Raw genomic sequence first — 26265 nt, forward strand, 5'->3', positions numbered from 1 at the left:
CACTGAGCAAAAAAGCCTTTTATTTCCTCCCATATTCCAGCTCTCCACTTTTTGTAACATCTCTTCCAACTCAGAATCAAGGCCCAAGAAGTTGATCCACACCTGGAAAGAAAGAAAAAAAAACAGGGCAGGTCAGAGGGCCCTTGGGGGAAGCTCTGGGATGGCTGCAGAAATTGACGAAGGAGCAGAAGAAATGACAACTAGAGATAAGCACAGGCACTTATTCCAAGTGAGATGGCCTCAGGACCCCAGGACCTGCCAGGAGCCAGAAAGCCTTCCTTTTACAATCTGCTCAGATCTAAGAAAGGCTGAGAGGGTTTCATTCACCTTTTCCCAACCCAAGTAGGCGATTGCAGTAGTCAGGCCTAGCCCTAAGCAAGATAAGCAAAGTTGATGGTAAAGGCCCAGATCCTCTGGTTAGCGCTCCTCCCTCGGCCTGGGCTGTTTCCTCTTCTCCCACAGGGGCTTCCTAGGGCACAGCAGCCAGCTGAAGCTGAAAACTGTTTAAGAGCTGGGTACACAATAAAATGACTCTCAAGCTATATACGAGACTCACCTGAAAAGATGAGATTTTTTACAGAATTTTTTTACCTTAATGAGGGAGCACACTAACTAGCCAGCCAGTATGTCCCACCCTCACTTCGGAGGCAGTGTCCCTCCAAAGATCCTGTTGGCAGAACTTTTTCTAAATGCAATGATGGCTAATGTAAAAGAGAAGGTGCACGTGAAGTACTCGGGCACATAGTATGTGTCTAGTAAACGGGCATCATCAATCCTTTTGAGCAGCTCAAGATGAATTTCACCAAATTTACATCATAAAACTGGCATCAGAATTTCATGGAAAAAGCAAGACAAATAGGATTTATATCCAGGGCACATCATCAAATTTCAACCCTCTTAATTCACCACTGTTGCCAAAAAGCTTGGACATGAACTACAGCTATGAATCTTAAAGTCAGAATATTAACTGAAAGAAGTCAGTCACAGAAGGATGTGTATGATTCCATCTGTATAGAGTACAGAAATAGGTAAAACCAAACCGTATTGTTTAGGAATGGCTCTGTCTCAGAACTGCCACCCCCACCTCATCCCCTATTCCTACAGGACTGAGTCAAAGAACCTTACCTGAGAACGAGACGGGAACTAGGCCAGAGCCCTCAGAGCCGGGTTCTAGACCAGTGAGACTCCCGGCGCGGATGGAAGCACGCAGCAGTGAGACAGCAGAGGCCACAGAACAGGATCAGGAAGAAGCCCAAAACCAGCAGCCGAGAGCCACACAGAGTCAGCTCCTCCTAGGGGCGGGGACGGGGAGGGAAGGAGGAATGACGGAGAGGGTCTGTGGAGGATCTTCCCTGGGGAAGAAGACATCTCAGACAGCCCCAGCCCAAGGGCTATAGACAGTGCCTCCATGGGGGAAAAGGCTCTTCATATCCAGGGAACAACTAAAGGGAAAATGTTATTTTTATTTATTTCTGGCTGTGCTAGGTCTGTGTGACTGCGTGGGCTTTTCTCTAGTTGTGGAGAGTGGGGGCTACTCTAGCTGTGGCGTGAGGGCTTTTCCTTGAGGTGGCTTCTCTTGCTGTAGAGCATGGGCTCTTGGGCATGAGGGCTTCAACAGGTGCAGCACGTGGGCTCAGTAGTTGTGGCACATGGGCTGAGCAACTCCATGGCATGTGTCATCCTCCCAGACCACGGATCAAACCTGTGTCTCCTGAATTGGCACGTGGATTCTTTACCACTGAGCCACCAAGAAAGCCCTCTATTTTCATACAATCTAACACTTGTCTACTTTCTTGCTCAAACATTAAATTGAACACTGTAATGATGCCAAGAGACAGGAAAATTCACTACTGTCTATGTTTTGAAATGTGCAAGCAGGGCCAGGTCTGGAAACCAAGATCCCTGGATTCCAAGCTCCCAGGTCATGTTCCTCACCAAGGTCTTTACAAATCTGAGCGAAGTGTATGCAGCAGCCTATTAACTCTCTCTCCCCTCCACTGAGCCAATCTTGTGTACCCAGCACCAGGGAATCCTGTGACCTGCAGTTATCATATCTTAGCATCTTAGCCAGGCATCACGGTGCCTCATGACCTGGCCCCTGCATCTCTTTGCCTCTTGCCCTAAGTCATTCCTAAGCCTTCATCGTGCAGTGTCCCTGAACACTGAACACTTTTCAATCCCTAGGCCTGTGCTCATGCTAATCCCTTTGCGTGGAATGTGTCTCTTCTCTCCCGAACCCCCTCTATGGCATTCCTCGCCCAAGTCTTCTTCATTCTCCAAGGATCACCCTGACAGAGCAGAATGAGCCTCACACTTGGAAGTCAGACACTGAAGCAATCCTGGCTCTGCCAACTTAACCAGTTGTGTGGCCTGGGGCAATTCACTCCCTCCGTTTCCTCATCTGTAAAATGGGATAATAACAGCTACCTCAAAAGGCTATTTTAAGATCAAATAAGATAATGAACCTGAAAGCACTTTGTACATTATAAACTACTGTAAACAATTCCCTTTTTTAAATGCCACCTTCTCGGTGAAGCACTCCTCATAAACGTGCAAGTTAAGAGTTAATTGGTCCTCAACTCTGTTTGAATAACACTTTGCTCACATCTCTCCAATTGCAATTAGCCCATTCTGCCTTTTATTACAGCTTCTGAACTCCTTTGAGGTGAAGATGTTTTATTGTATCTAAAGACAATTGTTAATAGTAATAGCTAACATTTATCCAATCTATTATGTACCAGGCATTGTACTAGGCACTTTACATTCATTCTCATTTATCCTTATTTGTTAGTACTAGGAGATAGTATCATGTTTTCTATTTTACACATGAGGAAGCTAAGGTTCTGAAAGGCCCACATGCTCGCTCAAGGTCACACAGCCTCTGCGGCAAGATTAAAAGCCTGCACTTTTCCCCCTTGGTAAAGCTACCTCCAGGGGCCTTCACGACATAGCAGTCAGCATGGCAGTTTATGAAAGCCCGAAAAACTGAGGCTCTTACCGAGGTGAGCAACTTGGTGAGCACAAGACCTTCGTGGCTCCAGACACTGACACACTCCTCAGCCATTCGAGGGCTCAGGGTGGCATTTCCTGCTCCCTCCTCTGAGCAGGGTATCGGTGGCTGGCTGGAGGGCAGGATTTGTGGAGCAGCACTAAAATAAAGGCAGATTCCTGGGGTCCTTTCTGTGGTCACCCTGGCCGTAACGAGGACCAGCTCTCCTGCAAAAGATCCTATGAGAGGCACAGGGGAGGAGATGTTAAGAAAATTCTGAGAGGTGTCCATCTTTAGACATCTACTCATTTCTGTAGGCTTCCTACAGTACCAGGTATTTTGATGTTGATTGTATTCAAGAAAGTCCTTTAATACCACCATTTATGTCACTGAGAAATGGAAATAACTGTGTACCAACATAAACAAAATTTAAGTTAGCTCACAATCAATAAAACAGTCATACCAGTTCTTAGAAGGCTGCAGTAAAACTGAGGTAGATACACACTGCTGCTATCAATTTGTATAAACTAGTTCGTTCTTCTGAAGAAAACAGTTTTCTACTAGGTACCCAAATCCATTAAAAAGTTCACATCGCATTTCAAATTAGTGGAAAAAGAATGGCCTACTCAGTCAATGGCCCTGGGACAATTTCCATTTGGAAAAAAAGTTAGACTGTTACCTGACACTATAAAGTCCAGATGTATTAAAGACCTTTTGTAAATAAACTAAAACAAAACAAAAACCTAAGTAAGTATTAAAAGAAAACAGAGAATAATATTTTCTCATTTTAAAGTGGGAAACAAAGGCCTTCCAAAAAAAAGACACAAAACTTAAAAGCCTGAGGACAAGAGCAATAAATTTCATAAGAATTAAAGGCTTCCATACAATGAAAGGTAAGTTTTTAAAAAAGAAGAAAGTAACAGAATGATTGAAAATACATATGGCATATTTAATTGGCAAAAGTGTTTACTATCCAGAATGTATAAAGATCTTAAAAAAATCATAAGATAAATATCTTGAAAGAAAAATAACTAAAGGATATGAATAGGAAATTCAGCGAATACATGAAAGTGCCCAATAAACCTGTAAGAAAATTGCTCAACTTCACTAGCAATCAGGAGAAAGCAAATTAAAACAATCAGGTAATTCCTGGAACTTCCCTGGTGGTTCAGTGGTTAAGAATCTGCCTTTCCAATGCAAGGGATGCGGGTTCAATCCCCAGTCAGGGAATTAAGATCCCACATGCTGCAGAGCAACTAAGCCCTCACACCACTATTAAGAGTCCTCATGCTCAAACTAAGACTGGAGGTGGCCAAAGAAATTAATTTTTAAAAATCAGGTAGGACTGGGAGGGAGCTTCAAAAGGGAGGGGATATATGTATACCTATGGCTGATTCATGTTGAGGTTTGACAGAAAACACCAAAATTCTGTAAGCAATTATCCTTCAATAAAAATAAATTAATTCATTTTAAAAATCATGTAGAAGCAAATGGCAACCCACTCCAGTATTCTTGCCTGGAAAATTCCAGGGACAGAGGAACCTGGTGGGCTACAGTCCATGGGGTCACAAAAACAAAAGAGTTGGACACAACTTAGTGACTAAACAACAACAAAAGTCAAAGTTCAGATTTTTCCTTCTGTCTGCTACTGAGTCTAGCCAGTGAGTTTCTAGTTTTGGTTGTTGTGATTTTCAATTCTAAAATTTGCATTTACATCTTTATGTTCTCTATTTCTTTACAGATTATTTTTAGCATTTAAGGGTGTTCTTGATTGAGTGTTTTTATAATGGCTGACTTAAAATCTTTGTCGGACAATTCTGTCATGGGTATTCTATTTTGACATCTATTGATCATTCTTTCCTATGCAAGTTGCAATTTTTGTGGTCCTTATATGTTGAATAATTTTGGTTGTATCATGACATTTTAAGAATTATTTTACAAGATTCTGAACATAATCTTGTTTAAATTCTATGGAGAATGTTGCCATTTTTGTTTTAGCAGACAATGGGACTGGTGGGGTTCAAGGTAAAAAATTTTCAACCTGAGGGCTCTGTTTCCAATGTCAGATTGAGGCAGGAGGTAGATGTGCCCATCCCCACCGGGTGAACAATTGGGAGTTCATTCCCTGTGGTCAGAGAATCCAAAATATTAATAGCAGGACAATCAAGAGAGGCTAGGCCCTACCCAGATAAGAGACCACATATTCCTCATTCTCTAAGTCAAGGAAACCTTCCTGTCTAGAAAACTCCTTGGAGGTTAAAAAGGGAGTGATGCTAAACTACCCATAGGCCTTTTCGCTGGAATCCACCTTGGCTTAGAGATGCGCGAGCATACACGGGAGGATCCTGTGATTTACCAAATACGGACTCAGGCAAATCAAAATGACTGGCCAGTGGCTAGCCCAGGTCGCCAGGGGCCAGTCCAGGTCGCCAGGGGCCAAGGGCTCCTGCCAGCGTGTGGGGATGAGCAGGTCTCTGGGCCGGGCGGCAGCAGCTCTGCTCCACGGCGGGTGTGGTGCAGGCAGCAGCCTGCAGGTCCTGGGCATGCGGGGCAGAATGCTTGGGCGGCAGCGGCTCTTGGGAACACCTGGACACATTGGTGAAGAAGGACAAGGTGGTGGTCTTCCTCAAGGGGACACCGAGCAGCTCAGGGCGGCTTCAGCAAGGCCGTGGTGCAGATCCTGTAGCTCCACGGCGTCCATGACTACCTGGCCTACAACATTCTGGATGACCGCCAGCTCCGGCAAGGCATTAAAGACTACTCCATCATCCCGCAAGTGTACCTCAACAGTGAGTTCATGTGGGGCTGTGACAATGCACCAGAACAGGGACCTGGTAGAAGAACTGAAAAAGCTAGAGATCCGTTCCGCCCGTTTAGATAAAACAAAAGACCAGGACTCAAATGAGGGAGGGTGGCCCAGGCGAGGAGCCGTTGGTGTCAGAGTCTCACCACCAAAGAAGCCTTACCCATTCAGGTTCCCACTCTTCAGATGACAGCTTGCACTGCTTCCTACAGTTTGTAAGCAGCTTGGTGATTTTAGCCTGTGTGGTGTTTGGGCAAGGAATATCCCATCGTGAACATAATCGTAACCACTGCACTGTCATAATCAATGTCATATTACGACGTTGTAAACAAAATTCTTTCTTGTGTAGTCCTTTGCGCTTTGCCTGATTCAGGAGTAAACCTAGGAGCTTTTGAATCATTGTTACGGGTCCTCCGCAAATATGTCAGTCTGCAAAGATAATATAACACCCCTCCCCTGTTTTTTGTAACTTGTTCTATTAAGAAAAATGATGGACAAGGAAGAAAATAAGACAACCGGGTTTTTAGTTTTTTAAAAAATAAACTGCCAAGCCAGGAGAAAAAAGACTGGCCAGAGGAAATCCAGAAGAAATGCCCCACACAAGTGATTTAAACTACCACAAGGGTATGACTCTCTCTCTGAGTTTGCCCATTTATCTATCCACACATACTGTACTTTTTGCCTAATAAACACTTTACTTGTTTCACTAAAAATATAAAATAAAAATCAGGTAATTCCTTGGACCATTAAATTGGTAAAAATTAAAAGGAGTGATAATGATAAGAGTTGTTGAAATGTGGAGAAATGGGCACTCTTCACTGGTGACACTTTTAGAGGACAATTTGGTTGTTTCTGCTGCAATTTTAAATGGAGACAGAGAAGGACTGAGAGGATGCCCAGCAAACTGTGGACTCTGCAGGGGAGGTAAGGAAGAGTTTTACATTTGCTCTGTACATTTCTATGTAATCTGATTCCACAACAAAATGAATTTGTGTATTTAAAAAAACGTCCGTACTTTGACTCAGTAATACCACTTGTAGAAAGAAACTAATCCTAAGAAAAGGATTCAAAAGAAAAATGCAAACTATACCAAGTGTTTATTGTAATTTCATGAAAAATACCAAAAAGTAGAAAACAAAAATGTTTATCAGTATAGAAAGCATTAACAAAGGTTGGCCTAACCAATTAACAGATCAATTTATATCCATTAAAATAATAATGTTCTGGCCATTCAGTAATTTAGAAAACATAATGTCATAAAGTGAAAAAAAAATATAAACCAGTATATATATCATAATTGCAACTGAGAAACATATTTGTGAAATTCTATAAGAGAATTCCCCATTCTTCTATGTTCCCTAAATCAAATCTCTCACCAAATCCTATCCATCTCACACTTCTATCAACTCTCTCAAATCAGTTCCCCTCTTTCACACCACCATCTTAACTCAATTTTTCTTATCATCTTTTTTTGGGGGGCTGCACTGCGCTGCAAGTGGAATCTTAGTTCCCTGACCAGGGAAGGAACCCATGCCCCTGCATTAGAAGTGCACAGTCTGAACCATTGGTTCACCAGGGAAGTTCTTATCATCTTTTTATCACAATCACCTCTTAACTGGTCTTCGTGCACCTTGACCCATTCCTTCCAGGCAGTCAGCCAATAGAGTATGATCTTTTAAAAAGAACAAAAGAACAAAATTCTACTATCTTTCTGATTAAACTCATTGAGTAAGCCAAATATACTAGTTACAAGTCCAACTACCTTGGCTTGGCAAAAGGGACTCTTCATGAAATTCTGCCTGCTGCTTCAGATCCATCTCCTGCCACTCATCAATACTCCTTTCCCTGCAACAAACTGAACCCCCGGAAGTTCTTATATGTGCCATGTAATCCCCGTCTGCCTGCTTTTGCATATGCTCTTCCCTCTGGCTGGAATGGGGCTTCTCAGCTGGCTCAGCAGTAAAGAATCTGCCTGCCAATGCAGGAGGCGCAAGAGACACAGGTTCAATCCCTAGTCAGGAAGATCCCCTGGAGGAGGAAATGGCAAGCCACTTCAATATTCTTGCCTGGAGAATCCCATGGACAGAGGAGCCTGGTGGACTACAGTCTACAGTGTCACAAAGAACTGGACACAACAGCAATCGTGCACACGTGCACGCACTGGTTGAAAGGGCACATTCTTAAGCCTCCCTCAAGCCTCAGTTCAATCCCTACCTGTATCCTTGGAAAGGCCTGTCTTCACCATCCCTGCTTGACAGGCTTATGAGTACTCTCGCTGTAGCCTGTGTTTTACTGCACATGCTGAGAGGTATTTACTTCTGTTAACATCTGTATCCTTGCTAGATTGTGAGTGATTTGAGGTGAGGATCCATATCTTACAGACTGCTGTATTCCCCATGCTTGGTACATAGTAGGTGTCAAATAATTACTGCTTAGATGATGCAATCATATGTGATTACTTTTCACTTGGTCCAAAACAATCTTTAATGTTACAACTTTGTTTCTAACCATGCAGAAGCAGAAACTGACAAGCTGATCCTAAAAATAATATGAAAATTCAAGGGATCTGGAATAGCCAAAACAATCTTTTAAAAAAAAAAAGAACAAAGCTGGAGAGTTCGCATTTTCTCCCATCCAAGTACTAACCAGGCTCAACCCTGCTTAGCTTCTGAGTCAGGGTGGTACAGCCATAGATGAGAATTCACATTTTCTGATTTTAAAACTTACAACAAAGCCACAGTGATCCAAACAGTGTGGTACTAGCATAAATAGAGACACAGATCAATGGAATAGAACTGAGAATCCAGAAATAAATCCATATGTCTATGGTCAATTGCTTTCAGTAAGAGTGCCAAGGTTATTCAATGAGGAAAGAATAGTCTTCTCAACAAAATGTGCCAGGTCAACTGAACAGTACCTGCAAATGAATAAAGTTGGACCCTATCCTCACACCATACACAAAAAAATTAACTCAAAATTGATCACAGATCTAAATGTAAGAGCTAAAAATACAAAATTCTTTCAAGAAAATAATAGTAGTAACCTATACTTAGTGACCATGGGTTAGGCAAAGTCTTGTCAGATATAATGCTAAAATCACAAGCAGTAACAACAACAAAAATAGAAACTGGACCTCATCTAAATGAAAACTTTCATGCTTCCAAGCACACCATTAACAAGGTGAAAAGATAACACAAAGATGGGAGAGAAAACTTGCAAATCATAAATCAGATAAGAAGCCTGTATCTAGAAAAAAAAGAGACTCCTACAACTCAATAATTAAAAGTTTTCCAATTTTTAAAATGAACAAAGACTCTGAATATACATTTCTCTGAAGAAGATACACAAATGACCAATAAGCATATGAAAAAAATATTCAATATCATCAGTCATCAAGAAAATGCAAATCAAATGATGCAACTGATAAGGGCTTAATTTCCGAAACATACAAACAGCTCATACAACTCAAACAAACAAAAAAACCCAACACAATAAAAAAATGGGCAGAAGAACTAAAGAGCCATTTCTCCAGTGAAGACAGATATGGCCAATAGGCACACGAAAAGATATTCATCATCACTAATTATTTTAAAAATGCAAATCAAAACTACAGTGAGGTACCACTTCACACTGGTCAGAATGACCATCATCAGAAAGTCTAAAAAAAAAAAGTCTAAAAATAACAAATCCTGGCAGAGGGGTGGAGAAAAGGGAACCCTCTTATACTGTTGGTAGGAATGTAAACTAGTGCAGCCACTACAGAAAACAGTCTGAAAGGTCCTTAAAAAATTAAAAATAGAGTTGCCATATGATCCAGCAATCCCACTCCTGGGCATATATCCAGACAAAACTATAATTCAAGAAGACACATGCACCCCACAACAGCCAAGACCTGGAAACAACCTAAATACTTACTACTCAGCCATAAAAAAGAATGAAATAATGCCATTTGCAGCAACATGGATGGACCTAGAGATTATCACACCAAGTGAAGTTAAGTCAGAAAGAGAGAGACACATTCCATATGATAGCATTTATATGCAGAATCTAAAATACAACACAAATGAACATAGCTACGAAACAAAAACAGACTCACAAACATAGAAAACAGACTTGCGTTAGCCAAGGGAAAGGGGGAGCGGGGGAGGGAAGGGTTGAGAGTCTGGGGTTAGCCAACGCAAACTATTATATATAGGATGTATAAACAGCAGGGTTCTACTGTACAGCACAGGACCCTATATGCAATATTCTGTGATAAACCATAATGGAAAAGAATATGAAAAAGAATATATATATGTATAACTGAATCACTTTGATGTACAGCAGAAATTAACACAATACTGTAAATCAACTGTACTTCAATAAAAAAAGAAAACGCAAATCAGAACCATAATTAGGTATCACTTCACACTGACTAGGATGGCTATAGTCAAAAAGCAGGCAATAACCAGTGTTGGTGAGAATGTGAAGAAATTAGAACTCTTATACACTGCTGGAAGGAATATAAAATGGTACAGTCATTTTGGAAAACAGTCTAGCAGTTCTTTGAACATACTGTTACTATATGACCCAGAAACTCCACTTCTAGGTATATACTCAAAAGAAATGAAAACACAGAATAATGCAATAACTTGTACATTAGTGTTCACAGCAGCATCATTTGTAACAGGTAAGAAATGGAAACAATTCAAATGTCAATCAACTGATGAATGGAAAAATAAAATGTGGAATATGCATATACTGAATGCCTTTCAGCAATAAAAAGAAATGAAGTACTAACATAACATAAAATATGGATGAACCTTGAAAACATTATGCTAAGTAAAAGAAGCCAATCACAAAAGACAACATACTATATGAAATGTCCAGAAAAGGCATATCTGCGGATAGAAAGTATTACTGGTTGCCTAGGGCTGGAAGGTTAGGAGAAAAAGGGAAGTGCATGCTAATGGGGACAAGATTTCTTCATCAGGTAATGAAAATGTTTTAGAATAAACAGTGGTGACAGCTGCACATTTTTTTTTAATATAAAAAAAGCCATTTACTTGTACATTTTAAATAGGTGTATTTTATGGTATGTGAATTTTATATATATATATATTTTACGTAAAAATAACAGGAAAAAAATGTTCCAAGTCTGTATATATCATATACATTCCTTTACTCTTGCTCTCTGATCACACACATGTACACCTAACAATATAAAGACCTACTCTCATCTGGCAATATATATATATGTGTGCCTCCCTACACATATACATATTGATTCCATGGAGAATCTTAGAATGATAGCATTGGAAAGGACCAAAGAAGTCTAAGAATTCCACTTTTCTCTCCTCCTTCTTCATTTCTAGTCTTTAGATAAGGAACTTGAGGCCAAATCTCACCCAGGAATTAATGGCACTCCCAACTCACTCTCACCCGTCATTTTCCCAGAAGACTTAAGCAATTTGAGAATGGAAGAGGTCTAATTTTTCTGTATACTTCACAGCACACAGAGCTGTATCAGGCACTAAAGACACCAGGTTAAATAAATAGAACGTGCTTCTCTGATATCCCTGAGGAAAAACGAAGGTGCCTCTAACAGAAGCCCCAAGGGGTGAAGAGGACTGAAAAAGAACTTTAGGTTAAATCTTGTCCATCTCACCACACCTCCAAGGATAGAATCAAAGAACCTCAAAGCTGGAAGGGGACAGAGAAAACATTTATCGAGAATCTACACAGTGGGCATTGTGTTCACTGAAAATGTCTAGTCCTATTATAGAAAAAGTGATTAAGACCCAGAGATGTGGCCAAGGTCACCAGGATGGTGAGGTCAGAGGCAGGGCCCCATCCCTGAGTGTTCTGATATCCAACCCCACAATTCCCCCTTGGTCTCACCTTTCAATCCCATCCGACTACCCTGGACCTGGGCTTGGAATGTCTGGGTCTTGTTCCTGTCTGGACCATCTCCAAAGTTCAAGGTGGTCAGTAAGCCCACGACATGAGACCCACGCCCCTTCCCTGTGACTGTCCCATTCACGGGGCACAGGGTCAGCTGGCCAAAAGATCTCAAGAAGGAGACCCAGTCCTGTGTAGAAAAAGAAGGTGAGAAGAGGTGAGAGATTAGCAGCAAAAAACAGCCTGCAGGGGATGGATGAGCAGGAGAGTGAGTACTCACCTGGGGGATGTCAGGGCTGCGCAGGTCAGTTCTGTGAGTGAGGAGGAAGCCACCAAGACCCAGGCCAGAAAGGCCAAGAAGAAGCAGGATCAAAGTGGCACAGACCAGAGGTGGGTTGTGGGCCAGGCAGAGATGCAGGTAGTGCCCTGCCTGGCAGCTGCCCATGGGGAGCAGAGGGGTCTGAGCCTCCGGGAAGAGCCTGCTGGAGGACAGGAAGGGAGAACTGGACAAGAGCCTGCCAGTAAGAAGGCACTTACCCATTTCATTCAAAGGGAAGTTAAAGCATCAGGAAGACAAGGGACTTGTTCAAGGCCACACAGCCAGTCAGCGTGGCAGAGCCAGGACAGGAATCCGAGGCTCTTCACTCCGAGTGTTCATCTCCATGCACCACTCAATAAATGTTTGCTGAATTTCATTTCTGAAGTAATCAAGGCGGAAGCAGAGCAGAGTATGCTGTGCAGGAAAAAGGAACTCAAAAAGGAGAATTCTCCAGGGGAGAAATTCAGGAAGCAGCTGTTCCGGGGCTACGGTTTGGCCAGGGTTCCAAGTGAGAGTCCAGACAAGTAAGACAAGTAAGACGAAAAAAACTTCACTTTGGAGCTAAACTCAACTGAAATCCTCCTCTGCCACTCACTGGCTCAAGGAGACAAATCAGCGAACCTGTGTGAGCGAAATGGAAATCTGTGAAATGGGAGTTCTAGGAACATCAAGTAGTGAGGACTAAATGGGGCAGATAAAAGTTGCCCTAGTACCTGGCCTTGCAAGAACTGAACAAATGTTCATTTCCTTTCTATTTCTCTGGGTCATATGGATCTTCAAAACCAGGTGGGACAAGGCAAAAATAACTACGGGGACAACTGAGGTTCGGGCACTTTAACAATGCAGTCGAAGGGCCAAAGTCTGAAACCCGGCTCCTCTTCCAAGTGGAATGCTCTTTCCCTGGCAAGAAGCGACAGCCTGATGAAAAGGAACATCTGGAAGGTGAGATAAACAGATGGGCTGGGGGGGAAGGAGGGTTCCAGGGAAATGCAGGTGTCACCAAGGTTCAGCCCCGGCCCTGGCACATCTGGAAGGACGGAAAAGGCAGGAAGGGGGAGGGCAGAGCCAGAGGTCGGCGGCTGGTGGTGCCCCTAGGCCTCCCCTCCCCCGCCAAGCCCCTACTGCAGAAACTCAACACCCTCATCCCTTCCCGCTCTAGCAGCGTCGGGTCTGCCCGCCGCGCGCTCTCACCGCTCGCAGCCGGGCGGAGGCCGGCGCCCCCCGCGACGTCACGCGTGGAGTCGCGAAGGGGCGGGGTCCGTGCTCCCACCCAGCCGCCCCACCCGGCCTCGGCGGGATTCGCATGCGCAATGCTCCTGCGAGGGCGCCTGGCCCCTCCCGGTCGGGGTGGGGGCGTACCAAAAGGACTTCCAGTGCAGGGGCAAAGGGAAAGAAAGAACGCCACGGGAGGTGAGTAAAAGGGAGAGAGGCATCGGAGGTAATCCTAGAGGCATTATGAAATAGTAATCTCTCCACCCGGGGTGGGGGGGTCATGGGGCATTTCAACGAGAATCTCGTCGCAGGCAATTTTCTTTTGCTCGTCTGCCACCCGTGCCAATAGCACAGCCCAGCCGCGCCCTAGTTCCGGGTAAAGACTTGGGGTCCGCCCGGGGGCGGGGCTCCGGTCCCAGGACTGTGGTCTTCCGGGCCGGCGTTGGGAGTATAGGCTTTTTTCTGCAATTTAGTGGTGTCTAACGTCTGCAACCTCCGTGCAACTTGGTCCGTGGCTTTTAGTGACCCCTTCATGCATCGGATCTTACAGCTGTAAGGCTGCTCAATAGAGACCATCTGATTTCACTTCTTGCATTTTAGAGATGAGAACAGGAGGTCCATCTTAACCCGACGGGACACATGGAACCAATAACTTTGGGTTCAAATCCTGACTCTGTCCCTGCCCCTACATAAAACATAACCGTGCTTTCTGGGGACTGAGTTTACTTCTCCGTTAAAGGGGATTATTTTACCTGTCCCACTGTTTGAATGGGAAGATTAAGAGATAAAGTGTGGGAAAACGTGCACCCACTGTGCACACAACCAGCAGTGGACAAATGCTGTATCAAACAGAATCTGAGTATTCAACTCTGCTGAGGCTTCCTTAAAGCAGAGACCATATCCTTTCTGTCCCCCCCCCCCCCCAAAGTTGATAGCTCAAAATCCTCTCGTATATGTTGTTTAGTCCTTAAGCCCTGTCCGACTCTTTTGCAACCCCATGGACTGTAGCCTGCCAGGTTCTTTTTGTCCATGGGATTTCCCAGGCAACCAGTATTGGAGTGGGTTGCCATTTTCTTCTCCACGGGATCTCCCTCCCCCGACTCGGATCCAACCCTCATCTCCTGCATTGGCAGGTGGATTCTTTACACTGAGCCACCAGGGAAGTCCCTCATATATATAGTCAAGTGATGTTCAACAAGGTGCCAAGACCATTCAGTGGAGAAAAGCCTGTCTTTCCAACAAATGGTTTTGGAAAACTGGATATCCTCATGCAAAAGAAGGAAATTAAACTCATACTTCACACACCCTATGCAAAAGTTAATTCAAAATGCATGAAAGAAGTAAACGTAAAAGATGAAACTGTACAAATGTTGAAGAAAACATAAGGAGAAAACTTCATGATACTATATTTGGCAATGATTTCTTCAATATGACACTAAAAGCACAGACAACAAAAGAAAAGAACAGGTAAATTAGACTACATCAAAGTTTAAAACTTCTGTGCATCAAAAGGCACAATCAACAGAGTGAAAAGGCAATCCATGGAATGGGAGGAAATATTTGCAAATCATGAATCTGCCAAGGAGTTACTATCTAGAGTATATAAAGAATTCCTACAACTCAACAATAGCAAAACCAACTTGATTTAAAAAGTGACTTAAATAGCTATTTCTCCAAAGAAGATATGTAAATGACAACACATGAGAAGATGCTTAATATCACTAAGTACTAGGGAAATGCAAATCAAAATCACAATTAGATACCACTTCATAGCTATCAGGATGGCCACTTAAAAAAAGAAAAGAAAATAACCAAGGTTGACAAGGCTGAAGAAAGTGGAACCCTTATGCATTGTGGGTGAGGATGTAAAATGGTACAGCTACTATGGAAAACAGACCAGTGTATCTTTCAAAATTTTTAAATAGAATTACCATATTATCAAGCAATTCCACTTTTGGGCATATACCTCCCAAAACTGAAAGTAAGGTCTCAAAAAGATATAGAAGTACCATGTTCATAGCAGCGTTACTCAAAAGAGATAAGAGGTGGAAGCAACTCAGTGTGTCCATCGACGGATGGATAAAAAACAAATGGTATGCATACAATAGAATATTATTCGGCCTCTAAAAAGGGCATTCTGACACATGCTACAACATGGATGAACTTTGAGGACATTATGCTAAGTGAAATAAGTGAGTCACAAAAAGACAAATATTGTATGATTCCTCTTATATAAGATATTCAATACAATAAGTAGTCAAATTCATAGAGACAGAAAATAAAGAGGCAGGAGAGAGGAGAATTGAGAGTTACTGTTTAATGGGTTCAGAGTTTGAGCATTCCAAGATAAAAAGTGTTCTGGAGACAGACGGTGGTGATGGTTACACAACAAGGTAAATGTACTTAACACTACTGAACTATATAATTAAAAATGATTAAGACAGTAAATGATGTGCATTTTGCCATGATTAAAAATAATGATTAAGAAACCTGGGGAGGATTTATGGCCTAGTCTCCTAGGGTATTAGTGGGTGTTTTTTAAATGCCATTGATTGTTGCAATTCCAAGTATAGGAAGTATTTTCTTCTCAAAGGAAAAAATAAGTATGGCTGTCAAAATTTTAGATTCTAGGAATTGGAAGGCACTTAATAACTGAACAATGGGCTTCCCTGGTGGCTCAGATGGTAAAGAATCTTCATGTAATAATGGAGACCCGGGTTCAATCCCTGGGTCAGGAAGATCACTTGCAGAAAGGAATGGCTACCCACTCCAGTATTGCCTGAAAAATTCCATGGACAGAGAAGCCTGGCAGGCTACATCCACGGGGTCACCAAAGAGTTGGATGTGACTGAACAACTAACACTTTAATAACTGAACAATTCAACAATACCACCACCCTCCTTTATTTTCTAAAGGGGCTAAAATTGATGTCTGGAGAAGTTAAGGGACTTACTTACCCCAAGTCTTTCAGCCAGTTGAGCCTCAGCCAGAACTAGAGCCCACATGTCCCGACACTGAATCCAGTTCTTTCCCACTAAATCCTTTCTCAGTCCTGCCAAGAGAGCTCTCCTGAAAACCTACAAAGGTCTCTGCGCATTCACTTACAGTCACGTCCAGGCCAGTGTGGGCCAACTAGGTAAACTTCCCCGAGTCTTGATCTGGTCTCCCTACCTGCACCTCAGCTCCTGGAGTACCATGTTCTCACAAGCCCCAGGTCTTTTCATAGTTTGAGCACATATTATTTGCTCAGTAAATATTTATTGATGAATTTACTAAAAACAGCTCCATACAGTCCAGTTTCCCCAAAAACTCACTGGTTTTCAGTCTCATTTTATGGCTGGGAGCATGTCTACCCAGGCTTGAATGTTTGTGAAATTTAGGTTAAAATGTAGAAGAAAGTTTATTCTGTCAACAATCATTTTTTTAAACGCCTGCTATGGTTCAGGTCCAAAACTAATATCCACATAGCAAAAATTTTGTTAATGCTTTGACTTAATGACAAGTCTAATTTGTAGGGTAAGATGACATGAAAGCGCCCAGTAGTGCTGGTATACAATAGAAAGTCAACAAACAATTTCCCCCCATTATTTTTTTTCTCCCCCCCCCCATTATTCTTGTGCCTCAGAATGATTAGGCATATTTGGACAGAAGTTTCCGGAAATGACCATAATTGATATTTACTTGCCAAACCAAGCAAATCCTATGGACCAATAGAGGCAAACTGGTTAGACCAAGAAAATTCCTTGAGGTCTGCGAATGAGGGTAAATGGATGTGAACAAATGTCTTAAAAGTTGGAGGGGAGCAAATGAAGACACAAAATTGGTTGTGAACTGTAATGCTTCAGCATTACACCAATATTCTGACTTAATCCACTCATCAGGCCCTCAAAGAATATTACTGTGGAAACCTGGCTCTAGACATGTTTAATTAATTAATTAATTGGTTTATTTATTTATTTTTGGCCATATCATATGGCAAGTGGAATCTTAGTTCCCTGACCAGGGATCAAACCCCTGCCCCTTGCACTGAAAGTGCGAACTCTTAACCCCTGGACCACCAGACAGTAGGTGACAGAAGCTGGTTTATGATTCAGGCTTGTCTACAGCCTATCATATGAGGATCAGGAAGCTGATGGAGAAGGGGATCAACCAGTCCCTTGAAAGGAATCTAAAGAGAGATTCTTCAATCACTCCACGGTGATAAATTCCTCTCAGAGCTCTGACTCAGATAAAGCCTCTCTCAGAGAGCTGTTTTTTTTCTTTTCCTTCCAAATTGAGTCTTAAAACTTGGGGAAACTAAAGACCCTTTTGAAAATTTGATGAAAGCTTTTCATTCAGTCAGCCAGGTATTCATTCAATAAATATCATGAGCAGAAGGCTCTAATCTGTGAGCTAAGAATACAATGGTGAACAAAGGATTCAAGATCCTGGGCCTCCTGAAACTACAACCTGCTTCTGGACCCTCTCCTTGGGAAAATGCACGTTCATGTAAACATCCACATGCAGTTTAAATTAGTGGAACTTCAATCCTCTTGGAGCTTACCCTTAGATAAGAACCCCTAGATATTAGTACTTAATAATGTTCCTTCTATAACTAGTTAATCCTCACTTTTGTGTTTAGTTTTGTATCAGAACTGCTTGATAAGATTATTGCTTTCCCACTTTATGATGTGGTTTCATCCATTCCATCAACCAATTCATTCATTCAATATTGCTAACTGCCAGGCACTTGGGTAGAAGCAATATTTTTGGCTGTGCTCTGAGGCATCTGGGATGTCTCCCCAACCTGGGCATCCCCAGTGAAAATGCCAAATCCTAACCACTAGGCCACCAAGGAACTTGCTGGGTAGAAGCCACAATGAGGGAAACCATATTTCCTATCAATGAAAAGTTTTAGTGAAAGAGGCAGATACACAAAAAAATTATGATAAGATGTTAAATACCGTGATAATCACATAACATAGTAACAATAGCTACCCACTACTGAATAACTTCTAAATGGGTCAAGCATTTGATGGCCTTTAAATGTTCCCTTGTTCAACCATGTCAATATCAAAATAAAACTGGTATTATCCCTACTTTACAAATGAGAAAACAAAAGGTTAGCAATGTTAGGAAACTTGCTAATGGTCTCCAGATATCAGTAGCTACATGTAATACATACACATGTGATAAAAATATTGGGGAGAAAAGGAAAATATGTTTATAAGCCTGCCTGGGATAAGACATACTTTCTAAAGAAAGACACATATATGTATAGAAACCATAAATGAAAAAATTGATGCACTTTTTAAAAGTTTCTAAATGATTAAAAAAACCCATACAAGTGAGAAGTAGGAGACAATAAGTGCAATATATATTAATAGTCAAGAGATTGTCAATTTCTCCTTTTATGTCTGTTAGGTTTTTTTTTTTTTTTAGTATTTGTCTTATGTATTGAGGTGCTCCTTTGTTGGGTGCACAGATACTTAACAATTGTTATGTCTTCCTCTTGGATTGATCCCTTGATCATTATGTACTGTCCTTCCTTATCTCTCATAATATTCTTTATTTTAAGGTCTACTTTGTCTGATATGAGGATTGCTACTCCAGCTTTCTTTTGCTTTCCATTTGCATGGAATGTATTTTTCCATCCTCTCACTTTGAGTCTATATGTGTCTTTAGATCTGAAATGGGTTTCTTGTAGACAGCATGTATATGCATCTTGTTTTGTATCCATTCAGCCAGTCTGTGTCGTCTTTTGGTTGAAGCATTTAATCCATTTACATTTAAAGTAATTATTGATAAATATGTTCCTATTGCCATTTTCTTAATTGTTTGGGGTTTGTTTTTGTAGATCTTTTTCTTCTCTGTATTTCCTGACTATATAAGTCCCTTTAACATTTGTTGTAAAGCTGGTTTGGTGGTACTGAATTCTCTTTACTTTTGCTTGTCTGAAAAGCTTTTGATTTCTCCATCAATTTTGACAGTATAGTAGGAGACTTTAACACCTGACTTACACCAATGGACAGATTATCAAAACAGAAAATTAATAAGGAAACACAAGTCTTAAATGATACATTAGATGAGGTGAATCTCATTGATATCTTCAGGACATTCCATCCAAATGCAGAAGAATACACCTTCTCAAGCGCACAAGGAACATTTTCCAGGATAGACCACTTCATGGGTCACAAAACAAACCTCAGTAAATTTAAGAAAATTGAAATCATATCAAGCATCTTTTCTGACCACAATGCTGTGAGACTAGATATCAATTACTATAAAAAACACAAACAAATGGAGATTAAACAATACATTTCTAAATAACAAACAGGCTACTGAAGAAATCAAAAGGGAAATAAAAAAATTCCTAGAAACAAATGACAATGAAAACACAACACCTCAAAACCTATGGGATGCAGCAAAAGCATTTCTATGAGGAAAGTTTATAGCAATACAATCCTACCTCAAGAAACAAGAAAAAAAAATAAGAAAAACATCAAATAGACAACCTAGCTTTACACCTAAAACAACTGGAAAAAGAAGAACAAAAACCCCCCAAAATTAGCAGAAGGAAAGAAGTCATAAGGATCAGAGCAGAAATAAAAAGAAATGAAAGAAACAATAGTAAAGATTAATAAAACTAAAAGCTGGTTCTTTGAGAAGATGAAAAAAATTGACAAACCTTTAGCCAGACTCATCAAGAAAAACAGAGAAGAATCGAATCAACAAAATTAGAAATGAAAAAGGCGAGGTTACAACAGACAATGCAGAAATACAAAGGATTATAAGAGACTATTATGAACAACTATATGGCAATAAAATGGTAACCTGGAAGAAATGGACAGATTCTTAGAAAAGTTCAATCTTCCAAGACTGAACCAGAAAGAAATAGAAATTATGAACAACCCAATTAGAAACACTGAAATCAAAGCTGTGATAAAAAAATCTCCCAAAAAAACAAAAGCCTAGGACCAGATGGCTTCACAGGTGAACTCTATCAAACATTTAGAGAAGAGCTGATGACTATCCTTCTAAAACTCTCTCAAAAAAGTGCAGAGGAAGGAACACTTCCAAACTCATTCTACAAGGCAACTATCACCCTGATACCAAAACCAGACAAAGACAACACATAAAAAAAGAAAACTGCAGGCCAATATCACTAATGAACATAGATGCAAAAACCCTCAACAAAATTTTAGCAAACAGAATTCAACAACACATTAAAAAGCTCATACACCATGATCAAGTTGGGTTTATTCTAGGGATGCAAGGATTCTTCAATATACGCAAATCAATCAATGTGATACACCATCCTAACAAATTGAAAGATAAAAACCATATGATAATCTCAATAGATGCAGAAAAAGCCTTTGACAAAATTCAGCACCCATTTATGATTAAAATCCTTCAAAAAATGGGCATAGAAAGAACTACCTCAACATAGTAAAGGCCATATATGATAAGTCCACAGCAAACATTACTTTCAATGGTTAAAAACTGAAAGCATTCCCCCTAAGACTAGGAACAAGACAATGGTGTCCACTTTCACCACTATTATTCAACATAGTTTTGGAAGTCCTACCTATAGCAATCAGAGAAGAAAAGGAAATAAAAAGAATCCAGATCAGAAAAGAAGTAAAGCTCTCACTGTTTGCAGATGACATGATACTATAGATAGAAAACCCTAAAGATACTATCAGAAAATTACTAGAGCTAATCAGTGAATTTAGCAAAGTCACAGGATACAAAATCAATACACAGAAATCACTTGCATTCCTATATTCTAACAATGAAAAATCATAAAGAGAAAATGAGGGATCAATCCCATTCACCATTGCAACAAAAAGAATAAAGTATCTAGGAATAAACTTAAGGGGACAAAAGAACAGAAAATTATAAGACACTGATGAAAGAAATCAAAGACAACATAAACAGATGGAGAGTTATTCCATGTTCCTGGGTAGGAAGAATCAATATTGTGAAAATGACTATACTACTAATGCAATCTACAGGTTCAATGCAATCCCTATCAAATTACCAATGGCATTTTTCACAAAACTAGAACAAAAAAATTTCAAAATTCATATGGAAACACAGTCAGTCAGTTCAGTCACTCAGTAGTGTCCGACTCTTTACAACCCCATGGACTGCAGCATGCCAGGCTTCCCTGTCCTATCTTTTTGCCCTTTCATACTATTCATGGGGTTTTCAAGGCAAGAATACTGAAGTGGTTTGCCATTCCCTTCTCCAGTGGACCACATTTTGTCAGAACTCTCCACCATGACCCAACTGTCTTGGGTGGCCCTAAACGGCATGGCTCATAGTTTCGCTGAGTTAGACAAGGCTGTGGTCCATGTGGAAACACGGAAGACCCCGAATAGCCAAAGCAGTCTTGAGAAAGAAGAACAGAGCTGGAGGAATCAACCTTCCTGACTTCAGATTATCCTACAAAGCTACAGTCGTCAAGACAGTATGGCACTGGCACAAAAACAGAAATACAGACCAATGGAACAAGATAGCCCAGAAATAAGCCCATGCACCTATGGGTACTTTATTTTTGACAAAGGAGGCAAGACTATACAATGGGGCAAAGACAGCCTCTTCAATAAGCAGTGCTGGGAAAGCTGGACAGCTACATGTAAAAGAATGAAATTGGGAGGGGGGATCGGGATGGGGAACACATGTAAATCTATGGCTGATTCATGTCAATATATGGCAAAAACCACTATAATATTGTAAAGTAATTAGCCTCCAACTAATAAAAATAAATGAAAAAAAATAAAAAAGAGCTAAAGATATGTAAAAAAAAAAAAAAAGAATGAAATTAGAACACTTCCTAATACCACACACAAAAATAAATGGATTAAAGACCTAAATGCAATCTACAGGTTTGCATTTAAATGTAAGACCAGAAACTATAAAACTCTTAGAGGAAAACATAGGCAGAACACTTGATGACATAAAGCAAGATCCTCTATGACCCATCTCTTAGAGTAATGGAAATAAAAACAAAAGTTAACAAGTGGGACCTGATTAAACTTAAAAGCTTTTGCACAGCAAAGGAAACTAAAACCAAGGTGAAAAGATAACCCTCAGAATGGGAGAAAATAATAGCAAATGAAACAACTGACAAAGGATTAATTTCCAAAATATACAAGCAGCTCATACAACTCAATACCAGAACAATAAACAACCCAGTCAAAAAGTGGGAAAAATACCTAAACAGGCATTTCTCCAAAGAAGACATATAGGTGGCTAACATGAAAAGATGGTCAACATTGCTCATTATTAGAGAAATGCAAATCAAAACTACAATGAGATATCACCTCACACTGGTCAGAATGGCCATCATCAAAAAGTCTACAAACAATAAATGCTGGAGAGGATGTAGAGAAAAGGGAACCCTCTTGCACTGTTGGTGGGAATGTAAATTGATGCAGCCACTATGGAAGATGGTATGGAGATTCCTTAAAAAACTAGGACTAAAACCACCATATGACCCAGCAATCCCACTCCTAGGCATATACCCTGAGGAAACCAAAACTGAAAAAGACACATGTATCTCACTGTTTATTGCAGCACTATTTACAATAGCTAGAACAAGGAAGTAACCTAGATGTCCATTTACAAATGAATGGATAAAGAAGTTGTGGTACATATACACAATGGAATATTACTCAGCCATAAAAAGGAACACATTTCAGTCAGTTCTAATGAAGTGGATGAACCTAGAGCCTATTATACAGAGTGAAGTAAGTCAGAAAGAGAAAGATAAATATCACATACTAATGGATATATACAATCTAGAAAGATGGTACCAAAGAATTTATTTGCAGGGCAGCAATGGACAAACAGACACAGAGAACAGACTTATGGACATGGGGAGAGGGGAGGAGAGGGTGAGATGTATGGAGAGAGAATAACATGGAAGCTTACATTACCATATGTAAAATAGATAGCCAAAAGGAATTTGCTGTATGTCTCAGGAAACTCAAACAGGGGCTCTGTATCAACTTAGAGAGGTGGGATGGGAGGGAAATGGGAAGCAGGTTCAAGGTGGGGGGGAAATAAATATATACATATATACACACACACACATATATATATATATATACACCTATGGCTGATTCATGTTGAGGTTTGACAGAAAACAACAAAATTCTGTAAACCAATTATCCTTCAATTTAAAAATTAATTAATTTAAAAAAAAGAGATAAGTAACAGGTGATATGTTTCCCCTTGAGGTAAAATTTATATATTGTGAAATGTACAGACCTTAAGTATAAATTTTCATACATTGTAATTTATGAAAGGTAATGCCCATTAAAAATACCTCAATCTAGATATGAAATGCTTCCATTACTCTGGGAACTTTCCTCATTCCCCTTCCAGTTAGTCCCTGCCTTCTCTGTCCAAAGGCCACCACTATTCTGATTCTATCACTGAAATCTTTTTTTTCCTTAAAATGTCCAAATTCTCCCACTAGATTGTAAATTTTCCTAAAGGAGGATCTGTCTGATTCTTTTTCTCCCTTAGGGGTGTGTGTGTCTGTCTGTCTGTGTGTGTGTGTGTGTGTTAAAATATACACAACATAAAATTTGGGTGTGTGTGTGTGTGTGTTAAAATATATACAACATAAAATTTGCCATTTTAACAGTTTTGAACTGTGCAATTCAGTGGAATTAGTTATATTCACAGTGTTGTGCAACCATCACAATTTACTTCCAAAACTTTTTTTATCACCCCAAACAGAAATTCTGTAACCATTAAGCAATCATATCTCCCTTGACCCAGACACTAATAACCTCTTGTCTACTCCCTATATTTATGCATTTGCCTATTCTAAGATATTTCATGTAAGTGGAATCATATCACTTGTCTTTTTGTGTCTGGCATATTTCACTTAGCATCATGTCTTCAAGGTTCATCCATTCATAGCATGTGTCAGAATTTCTTTCCTTTTTAAGGCTGAATAATATTCCATTGCATAAGCACAGCACATTTTGTTTATTCATTCATATGTTGATGGACACTTAGTTTTTTTCCACATTTTGGCTGTTATGAATAATTCTGTTATGAACATTTTGGTGTACAAGTGTCTAAGTCCTTGTTTTTATTATTTATTTATTTATTTTTTTTTTTGAGTCCTTGTTTTTAAATCTTTCTATGACTGGGAGAGAAACTGGCTTGGTCATATGGTAATCCTGTTTAACTCTTGGAGAAACTGCCAAACTGTTTCCCACAGCAGCTGCACCATTTTACATTCCCACCAGCAATGCACAAAGGTTCCAATTTCTCCACATTCTTACCAACACTTGTTATTATCTTTTTGATAACAGCCATCATAGTACATTGGAAGCGGTATTTCACTGTGGTTTTTATTTGCATTTCCCTAATGACTAATGGTGTTGAACACTTTTCATGTGCTTGTTTCTTATTTGGTGAAAAAAAGAGAAAGACAGTAAATTGTCTAGGAGGGGACACACGGCCAGTATAACTCCTTTGGGAGGTAGGTGGCAATAGTAATTTTGCTTTGTCCTAAAAAGGAATTTGTTACTAATGTAATTTGAAAACAACTTCTTTTTCATCTGTGGCTTCAGTTATCATCTATACACTGATGATTCAAACATCCCTACCTCTAAGCCATATGCTGAAGTCAAGTTTAACATTCCTGTTTTCATATTTTTACTATAAAGCTCCATTCATTCAACATACATGCGTTGGGTGCCCATTGTGTGCTATATGGACTGTTCTAAGTGCTGGGGATCCAATAGTGAATACACCAAACAGATATTTAGCCTAAAGAATTTATATACTTGTTTACACTTGGTGTGGTACAGGCACCTAACTTAGTATGTTCAAAAACTGAACTCATGGAGTGACATCAGTGAAAAGGATGGAGTTAGTACCTCCAGTAGCCTGTACCTCCCAAGAATTACAAAAAAAAAAGAAAGAAAAACCAGCAAAAACTGTCAGAATGAAGATGACAGAGTTCCAGGAGATATTCTGGACAGGTATTTAATGTTCAGTGATGCTGAGCAGAACTTTAGTTCCATCTAAATAAATATGTGAATTTAAAGTTAGGTTCTCCAGACAGAGGACAAATACTGTGTGATATTGCTTCTATGTGGAATCTAAGAAAATGGTACAAATGAACTTATTTACAAAACAGTAATAGAGTCACAGATGTAGAAAACAAGCCTACGATTACCAGGGGGGACAGGGGGAGGGATAAACTGGAAGATTGGGATTGACATATACACACAACTATATAAAAAACAGATAACTAATAAGGACCAGGGAACAATACTCTGTAATGGCCTATATGGAAAAAGAATCTAAAAAAAGTGGATATATATATTTGTATTAGATTCACTTTGCTGTACACCTGAAACTAATGCAACATTATACATCAAATATACTCCAATAATTTTTTTTAACTGCGCTCACTACCTTTCCTGAATATATACTCCTTTTACTGCATCTTCATCTCAGGTGACAGGATCACCATCCATCCAATCTCCCAAGTGAGAAACCTCTGAGTCAGCCTTGACTCCACCCTCTTCCCTTATGCCCCACATTCCATCCATCATCAAAATTATCTCTGGTACCCTTCCCCTCCTCTCCATGCCTACTGCCATTGATTGTTTCAGATTCTCATTCTCTCTCATTAGGACCAATGCAGCTATCTCCTAACCCTTTTCACTGCCTCCAGTTTCTCCTCCCGTCAATCCATCATGCATGTCACCTACTCAATGAGCTTTCTAAAAGAGCAATCACAAGATTCTGCTGCCCTCCTTAAGACCTCTGCTGGACTTCCCTGGTGGTCCAGTGGTTAGGACTCCACTCTTCCAATGCAGGGGGCATGGGTTTGATCCCTGGTTGGGGAACTAAGATCCCACATGCCTATATGGCTCAGCCAAAAAATAAACAACATTTAAGAAAACTAAATAAAATAAATAAAAATAAAAATGACCTCTACTGGCTCCAGGAGAAAGTTCCAGCTCCTGGGACATCCTTCACAACTTAGTCTCAACCATGCAGCATCATCTTTCCATTTTTCACTCCAGCCACAAA

The 26265-nt window shown here is 40.3% G+C and overlaps 1 protein-coding gene, 1 long non-coding RNA gene and 1 pseudogene across 5 annotated transcripts in view; 2 read left to right on the forward strand and 1 right to left on the reverse strand.

Annotated features, from left to right (window-relative positions):
- Positions 1-13318, reverse strand: TMEM219 (transmembrane protein 219). 3 transcript variants are annotated; one of them, XM_061153181.1, is made up of 6 exons: positions 13183-13318; positions 11953-12151; positions 11673-11862; positions 2999-3228; positions 1126-1292; positions 1-102 (listed from the first exon to the last, which is right to left on the reverse strand). In XM_061153181.1, the coding sequence occupies exons 2-5, from the start codon at positions 12115-12117 to the stop codon at positions 1158-1160; spliced, it is 720 nt and encodes a 239-aa protein (XP_061009164.1). In that variant the 5' UTR covers positions 12118-12151; positions 13183-13318; the 3' UTR covers positions 1-102; positions 1126-1157. The 3 variants fall into 3 exon arrangements, with proteins under 3 accessions (XP_061009164.1, XP_061009165.1, XP_061009163.1); XM_061153182.1 differs by having other exon boundaries at positions 11953-12154; XM_061153180.1 differs by having other exon boundaries at positions 11953-12405; positions 13183-13299.
- Positions 3237-11660, forward strand: LOC133063600 (glutaredoxin-related protein 5, mitochondrial-like; annotated as a pseudogene).
- Positions 12526-26265, forward strand: part of LOC133063601 (uncharacterized) — a 21536-nt gene continuing 7796 nt past the window's right edge. Inside the window, exon 1 of one of the 2 annotated variants that reach the window (XR_009694449.1) lies at positions 12526-12933. This is a non-coding gene — a long non-coding RNA (uncharacterized LOC133063601). Of the gene's footprint in view, positions 12934-13313; positions 13402-26265 lie in introns of those variants that run through there. The other variant, XR_009694450.1, reaches the window with a different exon arrangement.

Source organism: Dama dama, chromosome 10 (genome assembly GCF_033118175.1).
Source record: "Dama dama isolate Ldn47 chromosome 10, ASM3311817v1, whole genome shotgun sequence".
NCBI classification, from domain to species: domain Eukaryota; kingdom Metazoa; phylum Chordata; class Mammalia; order Artiodactyla; family Cervidae; genus Dama; species Dama dama.